Genomic DNA, 14,407 nt, shown 5'->3' with positions numbered 1-14,407 from the left:
AACAAATTTAGTAATACCTGGTCAGAACATGGCTGTAATAAAAAAAGATTATATTGAGTTTAATTAAATACATTTTAAAAAGTGTGTGTGTATATATACATATGTATATATGTTTATATATATTAATAAATAAATGAACGAGCGTACTTGATATTTTGGCTCAGGTATCGGCACCACGCAGAGTATTTTCCTCAGTCAGTGTGCGCATGCGCAGTGTGCAGACGCTGGGACTCCATTCCAGTCGGTCGGCAGAGGTTTCCCCGAGCCTCTCCTCCCGAACAGCTGTCTGCGGTGATAACTTCACCTGCTCCACCAACACAAACAACCCCACCATGAGCGGACATCACGCACGCGGAAACTCGCAGGTACACCTCCCCCCCTTTTTTGTTGGAGTCAATAATTAATATTTATTTAAAAAATGAGCTTTTTGTGCTCTATTCCTTTGTAATAACTGACGAGCTTTAATTATTAGGAATAACGGGTTTAGCGCAGGTAAGAAGTTCCTATTTGTATTGTATTTTTTTTTTAAAACAACACACACTTCTGAATTATTGTGTCTTTGTATTGTTATTGTTTAAAAAAAAAAATGAATGAAAAAAGAATGCATTTGTTTCCAAGGATTCATTTCGTGTGCCGACTGAAACTTGTAATAACCGACCTTACCGGCATTTTCAAAATTGCGATATTAAAATCGTCTTTTTTCGCCATTTGCAGGTGAACTGTGGATCCAAAGGAAGCGGTAGGTCCTCTGATGGAGGTTTTATCTTATTAATATTCTGAGACCTGCAGTCTGGATCTGTTTAGTTTCCTAAAGGACAGAAATGGCGTCCCGCAGACTAAGTCCCTTCTCCTCCACTCTCTTGCGGCTATTGTTCAAAAACAGGGTCTGAAACGCACACTCGCGAGCCCCCGTTTCGGGGTCCGGCCGGCCCCCCCTGCGGGGCCCGGCGTCCTGCTCATTTTGCATGCACGCGTTTGGCGATGTGCGCGTGCAGTCGGGCCGGATTTGGGAGCCGAAAGTGGTCAAATTGGGGCTGAGGACTTAGTCTCTGCGCCATTTTCTTTTTCTGCGTGCAGCGGCCGGGAGTGTGTGTGGGAGGGGGGAGTGAAGGGGGGGGGGGGGGGGCGAACTGTACGCCGTGATATGGAGGAGAGAGCTGGGCGTTGATCGACTCCCCCCCCCTCACCGTACCTCACCAGCAGCATCAGGATCACACCGCTCTGCTGGAGGCCTTCATGATGCACACACACATGAGGACAACACCTTTAAACATGTACACACACATGAGGACAACACCTTTAAACATGTACACACACATGAGGACAACACCTTTAAACATGTACACACACATGAGGACAACACTTTTAAACATGTACACACACATGAGGACAACATCTTTAAACATGTACACACATGAGGACAACACCTTTAAACATGTACACACACACATGAGGACAACATCTTTAAACATGTACACACACACGAGGACAACACCTTTAAACATGTACACACACACATGAGGACAACACCTTTTAACATGTACACACACACATGAGCACAACACCTTTAAACATGTACACACACATAAGGACAACATCTTTAAACATGTACACACACACGAGGACAACACCTTTAAACATGTACACACACACATGAGGACAACACCTTTTAACATGTACACACACATGAGGACAACACCTTTAAACATGTACACACACACATGAGGACAACACCTTTAAACATGTACACACACATGAGGACAACACCTTTAAACATGTACACACACACATGAGGACAACACCTTTAAACATGTACACACACACGAGGACAACACCTTTAAACATGTACACACACACATGAGGACAACACCTTTTAACATGTACACACACACATGAGGACAACACCTTTAAACATGTACACACACATAAGGACAACATCTTTAAACATGTACACACACATGAGGACAACACCTTTAAACATGTACACACACATGAGGACAACACCTTTAAACATGTACACACACATGAGGACAACATCTTTAAACATGTACACACATGAGGACAACACCTTTAAACATGTACACACACACATGAGGACAACATCTTTAAACATGTACACACACACGAGGACAACACCTTTAAACATGTACACACACATGAGGACAACACCTTTAAACATGTACACACACACATGAGGACAACACCTTTTAACATGTACACACACATGAGGACAACACCTTTAAACATGTACACACACACATGAGGACAACACCTTTAAACATGTACACACACATGAGGACAACACCTTTAAACATGTACACACACACATGAGGACAACACCTTTAAACATGTACACACACACGAGGACAACACCTTTAAACATGTACACACACATGAGGACAACACCTTTAAACATGTACACACACACGAGGACAACACCTTTAAACATGTACACACACACATGAGGACAACACCTTTAAACATGTACACACACATGAGGACAACACCTTTAAACATGTACACACACACGAGGACAACACCTTTAAACATGTACACACACACATGAGGACAACACCTTTAAACATGTACACACACATAAGGACAAGACCTTTAAACATGTACACACACATGAGGACAACACCTTTAAACATGTACACACACATGAGGACAACACCTTTAAACATGTACACACACATGAGGACAACACCTTTAAACATGTACACACACATGAGGACAACACCTTTAAACATGTACACACACATGAGGACAACACCTTTAAACATGTACACACACATAAGGACAACACCTTTAAACATGTACACACACATGAGGACAACACCTTTAAACATGTACACACACACATGAGGACAACATCTTTAAACATGTACACACACATGAGGACAACACCTTTAAACATGTACACACACATGAGGACAACACCTTTAAACATGTACACACACATGAGGACAACACCTTTAAACATGTACACACACATGAGGACAACACCTTTAAACATGTACACACACATGAGGACAACACCTTTAAACATGTACACACACATGAGGACAACACCTTTAAACATGTACACACACACATGAGGACAACACCTTTAAACATGTACACACACATGAGGACAACACCTTTAAACATGTACACACATGAGGACAACACCTTTAAACATGTACACACACATGAGGACAACACCTTTAAACATGTACACACACACATGAGGACAACACCTTTAAACATGTACACACACATGAGGACAACACCTTTAAACATGTACACACACACATGAGGACAACACCTTTAAACATGTACACACACATGAGGACAACACCTTTAAACATGTACACACACATGAGGACAACACCTTTAAACATGTACACACACATGAGGACAACACCTTTAAACATGTACACACACATGAGGACAACACCTTTAAACATGTACACACACATAAGGACAACACCTTTAAACATGTACACACACATGAGGACAACACCTTTAAACATGTACACACACATAAGGACAACACCTTTAAACATGTACACACACACATGAGGACAACACCTTTAAACATGTACACACACATGAGGACAACACCTTTAAACATGTACACACACATGAGGACAACACCTTTAAACATGTACACACACATGAGGACAACACCTTTAAACATGTACACACACACATGAGGACAACACCTTTAAACATGTACACACACATGAGGACAACACCTTTAAACATGTACACACACATAAGGACAACACCTTTAAACATGTACACACACACATGAGGACAACACCTTTAAACATGTACACACACATGAGGACAACACCTTTAAACATGTACACACACACATGAGGACAACACCTTTAAACATGTACACACACACATGAGGACAACACCTTTAAACATGTACACACACACATGAGGACAACACCTTTAAACATGTACACACACATAAGGACAACACCTTTAAACATGTACACACACATGAGGACAACACCTTTAAACATGTACACACACATGAGGACAACACCTTTAAACATGTACACACACATGAGGACAACACCTTTAAACATGTACACACACATAAGGACAACACCTTTAAACATGTACACACACATAAGGACAACACCTTTAAACATGTACACACACACATGAGGACAACACCTTTAAACATGTACACACACATGAGGACAACACCTTTAAACATGTACACACACACGAGGACAACACCTTTAAACATGTACACACACACGAGGACAACACCTTTAAACATGTACACACACACATGAGGACAACACCTTTAAACATGTACACACACATGAGGACAACACCTTTAAACATGTACACACACATGAGGACAACACCTTTAAACATGTACACACACATGAGGACAACACCTTTAAACATGTACACACACATGAGGACAACACCTTTAAACATGTACACACACACGAGGACAACACCTTTAAACATGTACACACACATGAGGACAACACCTTTAAACATGTACACACACACGAGGACAACACCTTTAAACATGTACACACACATGAGGACAACACCTTTAAACATGTACACACACATAAGGACAACACCTTTAAACATGTACACACACACATGAGGACAACACCTTTAAACATGTACACACACATGAGGACAACACCTTTAAACATGTACACACACATGAGGACAACACCTTTAAACATGTACACACACATGAGGACAACACCTTTAAACATGTACACACACATGAGGACAACACCTTTAAACATGTACACACACACATGAGGACAACACCTTTAAACATGTACACACACACATGAGGACAACACCTTTAAACATGTACACACACATGAGGACAACACCTTTAAACATGTACACACACATGAGGACAACACCTTTAAACATGTACACACACATGAGGACAACACCTTTAAACATGTACACACACACATGAGGACAACACCTTTAAACATGTACACACACATAAGGACAACACCTTTAAACATGTACACACACACATGAGGACAACACCTTTAAACATGTACACACACACGAGGACAACACCTTTAAACATGTACACACACATGAGGACAACACCTTTAAACATGTACACACACACATGAGGACAACACCTTTAAACATGTACACACACACATGAGGACAACACCTTTAAACATGTACACACACACGAGGACAACACCTTTAAACATGTACACACACATGAGGACAACACCTTTAAACATGTACACACACACATGAGGACAACATCTTTAAACATGTACACACACATGAGGACAACACCTTTTAACATGTACACACACATGAGGACAACACCTTTAAACATGTACACACACACATGAGGACAACATCTTTAAACATGTACACACACATGAGGACAACACCTTTTAACATGTACACACACATGAGGACAACACCTTTAAACATGTACACACACACATGAGGACAACACCTTTAAACATGTACACACACATGAGGACAACACCTTTAAACATGTACACACACACATGAGGACAACACCTTTAAACATGTACACACACATGAGGACAACACCTTTAAACATGTACACACACACATGAGGACAACACCTTTAAACATGTACACACACATGAGGACAACACCTTTAAACATGTACACACACATAAGGACAACACCTTTAAACATGTACACACACATGAGGACAACACCTTTAAACATGTACACACACATGAGGACAACACCTTTAAACATGTACACACACATGAGGACAACACCTTTAAACATGTACACACACATGAGGACAACATCTTTAAACATGTACACACACATGAGGACAACACCTTTAAACATGTACACACACATGAGGACAACACCTTTTAACATGTACACACACATGAGGACAACACCTTTAAACATGTACACACACATGAGGACAACACCTTTAAACATGTACACACACATGAGGACAACACCTTTAAACATGTACACACACATGAGGACAACACCTTTAAACATGTACACACATGAGGACAACACCTTTAAACATGTACACACACATGAGGACAACACCTTTAAACATGTACACACATGAGGACAACACCTTTAAACATGTACACACACATGAGGACAACATCTTTAAACATGTACACACACATGAGGACAACATCTTTAAACATGTACACACACATGAGGACAACACCTTTAAACATCAGTTTAGAGAGTGTAGTCTATTTGTCGGCCATAACATTTCTTCTTTTATGTGTTTATTCCACTACTTTTACGGCTGTAGATTTCTCTTAAATTCCCTAAAAGTGACATTTTGCATATTTAAACGTAACATTTTATAACACTTGTAAAGCATAACACAATAACTCCTCCTTAATGTCAGTGATGAAGTGGTGAAGTTTCATGTGATACATCCACCAAACTTTACATGTTCATTCATGAATATATTATGAAGCTTTCTGCAGAGGGGTTAGTTCACACAGCATTCAGAGCCTCATTTATACACATTTATTAATAAAACTATATATTATGAAGCTTTATGCAGAGGGGTTAGTTCACACAGCAGTCAGAGACTCATTTATACACATTTATTAATAAAACTATATATTATGAAGCTTTATGCAGAGGGGTTAGTTCACACAGCAGTCAGAGACTCATTTATACACATTTATTAATAAAAACTATATATTATGAAGCTTTATGCAGAGGGGTTAGTTCACACAGCATTTAGACAAGTAATAATTAAAGTGTAATGTTGTTTAAATATATTCTCAGACACATTTATCATAAGTAATAACTAACGTGTTCCTCCTTTTGTCGCAGACGTCCACAAACACAAAGACAAGCACAAAGAGCACAAGAAGGAAAAGGAGCGAGAGAAGCTGAAGCACAGCAACAGGTACGTTGTTGTTATTGTTGTTGTTGTTGTTGTTGTTGTTGTTGACCATCTTTCAGCTTCACATCCCGTTGGAGGTTTTCAATCTGAATCTTTAATAACAAAGTCTTCTTTCGCTTTCTTTGGTTACAAGAACCTGAAAGAATCTCCTCCTTGTGCACTCTGAGAAAACAAAGGTGCTAACTAGAACCATGTGGGGTTCTTCTGTTGGTCCTCGTATTGCAGAACCCAATGTGAAGGGTTCCGTCTAGAACCATCTGTTGTGGTGTTTTCATTTCACACATTTTGAAAAGCTGGACAGAAATGATGATGAAACTTCTTCCTTTGAAAAGTTTGAGATGTTTTAAGAGTTCAGGCGACAGTAGAAGTTCTAATGGGAACCCTTTTATGTTTTAAAGGTTTCACCTGGAACCCACCCACGGGGTTCTAGTGAGAACCCTTTACTATTCCAAGGGTTTCATCTAGAACCCACCCATGGGGTTCTACTGAGAACTATTTAATATTCCACGGGTTTCATCTAGAACCCTTTAATATACTAAGGGTTTGATATAGAACCCGCCCATGTTAAGGGGTTCTACCGAGAACCCATTTATATTCCAAGGAATACGAACATCTCTTCTATATTCCAAAGGTTTCATCTAGAACCCTTTTATATTCCAAAGGTTTCATCTAGAACCCTTTAATATTCCAAGGGTTTCATCTAGAACCCTTTAATATTCCAAGGGTTTCATCTCGAACCCACCCATTGGGGTTCTACCGAGAACTCTTTGATATCATGTGTTATATGGTTATAGCAGGTTAGTCTGGGGCCATGGGAACCATGTCCGGCAGCGTTGGGCCTCATGGGGTTCCTGAGGGTCTCATGGGGACCGGGCTGATGTGGTGCAGAGCAACCCACGACAGTCCTGGTTCAGGTTTTGGGTCTGTGAGGATCCTTGAACTGCTTTCTACAAACATTGAAGAACTGCTTCTTCCAGAAAGCTTTTTTTGGGGTGGGGGGGTGGGGGTGGTGGAAAGGTTTCTTAATGGAACCCATAGTTCCACAAAGAACCCTTGAAGAAGGGTTCTTCAGTAGGTGGAACCTCATCCCTTCAGGAAGAACCCTTCCTCTTATCTCGGTTCACTCGCCTTCTTATTGTAGATCCTCTTACGTCTGCTTTGGGTCAACGACGTCTGTTTTAGTGTCCGACCTTCGTCACTTGACCTCTTGACCTCTGACCTCCAGCGAACACAAGGACCACTCGGAGAAGAAGCACAGAGACAAAGAGAAGCTGAAGCACAGCAACGGTGGCTCGGACAAACACCGGGAGAAACACAAAGAGAGGAGAGAGGAGAAGGTTTGTACAGATTTAATAAAATATAAAGAATATTATACACAAATAGAGCTATAAGAAAAATGTGCAATATATATTAAAAAAAATATAATAGAATAATAAGTCAAATGCACAATAGACACAACAAATATAATAGAATAATAATAAGTGCAAAGAAGTAGCCAAACAAACACGTTACGATCGTCGGCATTTATTCCGATTTTTTTAACTTCTCATATTTTCCTCCGTTTTCCCGACAGATCAAATCGTCCCAATTCGAGAAGCCGAAAAAGGAGAAAGAAAATGGCTACGTGAGGTAAAGGGCGTCGCGCCGTCGTGTTTCCGTTCCGGTTTACGATCGACGTAAGAAGTTTGTTTTCCGTCGCTAACATTCGGTCCGATGTCTCCGATGTTTTGACGCAGAGAAAGAAGCCCCGCCTCCGCCGTCAAGAGCGAGCCGGAGGACGACGACGGCGGCTTCTTCCCGTCGCCCCGACGCGACGAGGCCTGCAAGCGAGAGCGCGGCGATGACGGGTGGGTGTCGGTTTAAAAAAAATAAAAAAATACAGCGTCTTCACGCCGCTCCAGTTCTGTCGTCTTGTTTTTCGACCAATCAGGTGCGCTCGTTTACAGGTTTGAGTACGAGCCCAAAAAGGTGAAGACGGAGCACGACAAAAAGGCCAAGAAGAGGAAACACGAGTACGAAGACGAGGACGAGGACGAAGAGGTTCGTTACGGTCCTTTAGTCGGTTACGTCCTCGTGTCCGACTCCTTTTATTCATTTATTTATTTGGTTTTAAGGACATCAAGCCCAAAAAGAAGACGAATAACAAAAAGGCCACGGAGGGAAAGAAAGCCAAAAAAGAGGAGGAGGAGAAGTGGAAATGGTGAGATGATGTTCGGGGGACGAAGACGAGATAAGATATAACTTTATTAATCTGATTTCATAAATTATACTGACACCATTGCAAAATATAGAGTAAAGTAAATAAGTCAAGTTTAAAAAAACGACGGAATAACAATAGAAACATATATGAACAATAGAATAACAATTATTGACGTGTAAAATAAATTATACTGACACCTTTGCAAAATATAAAGTAAAGTAAAGTAACTTTTTTTTATTTTTATTGAAAAATTCACCAATTAACACCGCAGCCTCATTGAAACTAAAATAAATGAGTAATATTCAGTGAGTGAAATTGTCAATGATATTGAAAAAGAAGAAGGAGTTAAAGTTATATTGCAAGTAGATTAATGAAAATAGTATCACACATTAAATGATATATATATATATATATATATATATATATATATATATATATATATATATATAAAATGTTTTACGCGGCGCGGCTGTTATTCTTCGGATGCCCCTCCTGCAGAAAGGGGGAGGAGTTACATCCTCAGGAAGTGACTCATCAGCCGGTTGGTTCTCCGTGTCTTTAGGTGGGAGGAGGAACGCTCCACCGATGGATCCAAGTGGCGCTTCCTCGAGCACAAGGGTCCAGTGTTCGCAGCGCCGTACGAGGCCATGCCGGACCGAGTCAAGTTTTACTATGACGGTGAGTCCGCTTTATTATTATTAATATATTATATTGTAGCCCCGCCCCTAAAGCATCCCCTGCTTTATGGTCTGTTTGACTCTAAATTACCATAATTTACTAATTGAACACTTGAAACTAGAGATTGAGACCAAAAAATGTTTACAATGTTTACTGAGGGAATAAATCAAGTAGAGTCATTTATATAGACTTCTATACAACCAGAGGAGTCGCCCCCTGGTGGTCAGGAGAGAGAATGCAGCTTTAACACATGAAGCATAGACTTCTATACAACCAGAGGAGTCGCCCCCTGGTGGTCAGTAGAGAGAATGCAGCTTTAACACATGAAGCATAGACTTCTATACAACCAGAGGAGTCGCCCCCTGGTGGTCAGTAGAGAGAATGCAGCTTTAACACATGAAGCATAGACTTCTATACAACCAGAGGAGTCGCCCCCTGGTGGTCAGGAGAGAGAATGCAGCTTTAACACATGAAGCATAGACTTCTATACAACCAGAGGAGTCGCCCCCTGGTGGTCAGTAGAGAGAATGCAGCTTTAACACATGAAGCATAGACTTCTATACAACCAGAGGAGTCGCCCCCTGGTGGCCAGTAGAGAGAATGCAGCTTTAACACATGAAGCATAGACTTCTATACAACCAGAGGAGTCGCCCCCTGGTGGTCAGTAGAGAGAATGCAGCTTTAACACATGAAGCATAGACTTCTATACAACCAGAGGAGTCGCCCCCTGGTGGTCAGTAGAGAGAATGCAGCTTTAACACATGAAGCATAGACTTCTATACAACCAGAGGAGTCGCCCCCTGGTGGCCAGTAGAGAGAATGCAGCTTTAACACATGAAGCATAGACTTCTATACAACCAGAGGAGTCGCCCCCTGGTGGTCAGTAGAGAGAATGCAGCTTTAACACATGAAGTATAGACTTCTATACAACCAGAGGAGTCGCCCCCTGGTGGTCAGTAGAGAGAATGCAGCTTTAACACATGAAGCATAGACTTCTATACAACCAGAGGAGTCTCCCCCTGGTGGTCAGTAGAGAGAATGCAGCTTTAACACATGAAGCATAGACTTCTATACAACCAGAGGAGTCACCCCCTGGTGGTCAGGAGAGAGAATTAAGCTTTAACACATGAAGCACATACTTCTATACAACCAGAGGAGTCGCCCCTGGACATCAGTAGAGACAATGCAGCTTTAACACATGAAGCACAGACTTCTATACAACCAGAGGAGTCGCCCCCTGGTGGTCAGTAGAGACAATGCAGCTTTAACACATGAAACATAGACTTCTATACAACCAGAGGAGTCGCCCCCTGGAGATCAGTAGAGACAATGAAGCTTTAACACATGAAGCATAGACTTCTATACAACCAGAGGAGTCGCCCCCTGGAGATCAGTAGAGACAATGCAGCTTTAACACATGAAGCATAGACTTCTATACAACCAGAGGAGTCGCCCCCTGGAGATCAGTAGAGACAATGCAGCTTTAACACATGAAACATAGACTTCTATACAACCAGAGGAGTCGCCCCCTGGAGATCAGTAGAGACAATGCAGCTTTAACACATGAAGCATAGACTTCTATACAACCAGAGGAGTCGCCCCCTGGAGATCAGTAGAGACAATGCAGCTTTAACACATGAAGCATAGACTTCTATACAACCAGAGGAGTCGCCCCCTGGAGATCAGTAGAGACAATGCAGCTTTAACACATGAAGCATAGCTCCTCAGCTTCACTCCTTCATCTACAGTTCTTACTACATCTCCCTACAAATCTCTTCAGGGTTGTTAATAATTAAAACTACAATGTGATATTTTTATTTCTTCCTGTGTAGGAAAGCCGATGAAGCTGAAGGCTCCTGCCGAGGAGGTAGCTACGTTTTTTGCCAAGATGTTGGACCACGAGTACACCACCAAGGACATCTTCAGGAAGAACTTCTTCAAGGACTGGAGGAAGGTGAGGAGCCGACCGGCAAGCAGGCGGGGCAAGTATTTGAGTCTTTTTATGACTTCTCTTCCTTTTCCTTTTTTAGGAAATGACATCAGAGGAGAAATCGAAGCTCACCGACCTGAACAAGTGCGACTTCGGTGAGATGAGCGAGTACTTCAAGGCCCAATCGGAAGCTCGGAAACAGATGTCGAAAGGGGAGAAACAGGTGAGGAGGGGGCGGACTCTCCCGACACCAACCCGCCCCTCGGTGAGTTCTTTCACACTGTTTTTCTTTCTTCTTCTTCTTCACTTTGCAGAAGAACAAGGAGGAGAACGAGAGGCTGCTCCAGGAGTACGGCTTCTGCGTCATGGACAACCACAAGGAGAGGATCGGCAACTTCCGCATCGAGCCGCCGGGGCTGTTCCGGGGCCGAGGGGACCACCCGAAGATGGGCATGCTGAAGCGCCGCATCCGCCCCGAGGACATCATCATCAACTGCAGCAAGTGGGTCCTTGCACTCACCTGAACAAACTACGAGCTCACCTGTACAAACTCACCTGAACAAACTACAAACTCACCTGAACAAACTACGAGCTCACCCGTACAAACCACGAGCTCACCCGTACAAACCACAAGCTCACCTGAACAAACTACGAGCTCACCCGTACAAACCACAAGCTCACCTGAACAAACCACGAGCTCACCTGAACAAACTACGAGCTCACCCGTACAAACCACAAACTCACCTGAACAAACCACAAGCTCACCCGTACAAACCACAAGCTCACCTGAACAAACCACGAGCTCACCCGTACAAACCACAAGCTCACCTGTACAAACCACGAGCTCACCCGTACAAACCACGAGCTCACCTGAACAAACTACGAGCTCAACTGTACAAACTCACCCGTACAAACTACGAGCTCACCTGAACAAACTACGAGCTCAACTGTACAAACTCACCCGTACAAACTACGACCTTACCCGTACAAACCACAAGCTCACCTGAACAAACCACAAGCTCACCTGAACAAACTACGAGCTCAACTGTACAAACTCACCCGTACAAACTACGAGCTCACCTGAACAAACTACGAGCTCAACTGTACAAACTCACCCGTACAAACTACGACCTTACCCGTACAAACCACAAGCTCACCTGAACAAACCACAAGCTCACCTGAACAAACCACAAGCTCACCCGTACAAACTACGAGCTCACCTGAACAAACCACAAGCTCCCCTGAACAAACTACGAGCTCACCTGTACAAACCACAAGCTCACCTGAACAAACCACAAGCTCACCTGAACAAACCACAAGCTCACCTGAACAAACCACAAGCTCACCTGAACAAACCACGAGCTCACCTGAACAAACCACAAGCTCACCTGAACAAACCACGAGCTCACCCGTACAAACTACGAGCTCACCTGTACAAACCACAAGCTCACCTGAACAAACCACAAGCTCACCTGAACAGGTGAGCTTGTAGTTTGTACAGGTGAGTTTGTAGTTTGTTCAGGTGAGTTTGTAGTTTGTTCAGGTGAGTTTGTTCAGGTGAGCTCGTAGTTTGTTCGGGTGAGCTCATAACGAGAGAGGTGAAAAGAGATTAAAATGACTTTAAGATTGTATTCTACAAACCTGGTTCTCAGACATGATTTACGGCACGAATGGGAAACGTAAAACACTCAATACATTTTAAAAAAATGAGTGTGGAGGTAAAAAAATAAAATAAAAGTGCAAAATAAAAAATGCAACATCTTTAAATTCTGTAATAACAATTAAATTAATATAAATATATATTAAGATATCTTGACATCAGCGCTCTCACACCGTTGTTTGAATGACAGACAGGCAGGCAGGCAGGCAGGCAGACAGATAGACAGACAGACAGACATTGTTGGCAGTCTGTGTAGTACTGGGTTTTTACCACCAGGTGGCCCTGTGGTACCGTTGCAGGTGAGGTCACATGACACACATTGTGGGAGCAGTGTGATTCATTAGGTTCCGGTTGTTTTTTGAAAACAGAACATATTAAGTGTGGAAGTTCTTAGAACCCTTCAGTCCCTGTTTGACCTCCTGGTTTTATCTTCACCTTCTAACGGCCATGTGGTGATTTAGAGACCGCGTCCGTCACTCCATACCTAACAGGAAGTGTGTGTGTGTGTGTGTGAACAATAACACGACCCCCACCTAGTGGTCATAATGGGGTTTGTATATAATTTAAATCTTCACAACTTTTAACCCTTTCACGGTGTGTTTTCACTTCATGAAAGTTCATTTTTTTAGTTGGTGACGGCCCAAAAATGATGTTAAAATGCCTTTGAGCCTCCGCAGCTCTTCGTTAGACCTCCGGGTGGCGCCGCGGAGACATTCATAGTGAACTCTGTCCTGCAGGGACTCCAAGCAGCCCAAAGCTCCCCCGGGGACCAAGTGGAAGGAGCTTCGCCACGACAACAAGGTGACCTGGCTGGCTTCCTGGACGGAGAACATCCAGGGATCCATCAAGTACATCATGTTGAACCCGAGCTCCAGGATCAAGGTGCCTCTCAGCTTCCTGACTTAATCCTGAGTGTAAATATTTCACCAGTTATTCATTGATGGAAACAAAAGAAAGGATCCGTTTCCCTGTTAAACGAACCGTGTGTGTGTGTGTGTGTGTGTGTGTGTGTGTGTGTGTGTG

At 42.5% G+C, this 14,407-nt stretch overlaps 1 protein-coding gene across 1 annotated transcript in view; it reads left to right on the top strand.

The window, feature by feature from the left end:
* The first annotated feature begins 229 nt into the window (after positions 1–229).
* Positions 230–14,407, top strand: part of LOC117733720 (DNA topoisomerase 1-like) — a 22,874-nt gene continuing 8,696 nt past the window's right edge. The window contains exons 1-13 of the mRNA XM_034537549.1: positions 230–365; positions 715–739; positions 6,844–6,919; positions 8,142–8,253; positions 8,490–8,545; positions 8,653–8,763; positions 8,863–8,956; positions 9,031–9,116; positions 9,679–9,794; positions 11,627–11,748; positions 11,825–11,947; positions 12,039–12,226; positions 14,122–14,266. Coding sequence (XP_034393440.1) covers positions 333–365; positions 715–739; positions 6,844–6,919; positions 8,142–8,253; positions 8,490–8,545; positions 8,653–8,763; positions 8,863–8,956; positions 9,031–9,116; positions 9,679–9,794; positions 11,627–11,748; positions 11,825–11,947; positions 12,039–12,226; positions 14,122–14,266 — 1,287 coding nt within the window. The 5' untranslated portion in view covers positions 230–332. The remainder of the gene's footprint in view (positions 366–714; positions 740–6,843; positions 6,920–8,141; positions 8,254–8,489; positions 8,546–8,652; positions 8,764–8,862; positions 8,957–9,030; positions 9,117–9,678; positions 9,795–11,626; positions 11,749–11,824; positions 11,948–12,038; positions 12,227–14,121; positions 14,267–14,407) is intronic.

The sequence above is a fragment of the Cyclopterus lumpus genome, chromosome 7 (assembly GCF_009769545.1).
Source record: "Cyclopterus lumpus isolate fCycLum1 chromosome 7, fCycLum1.pri, whole genome shotgun sequence".
Taxonomy (NCBI): domain Eukaryota; kingdom Metazoa; phylum Chordata; class Actinopteri; order Perciformes; family Cyclopteridae; genus Cyclopterus; species Cyclopterus lumpus.
The sequence above is the reverse complement of the archived record's forward strand: the minus strand, read 5'-3'. Positions and strand labels throughout refer to the sequence as shown.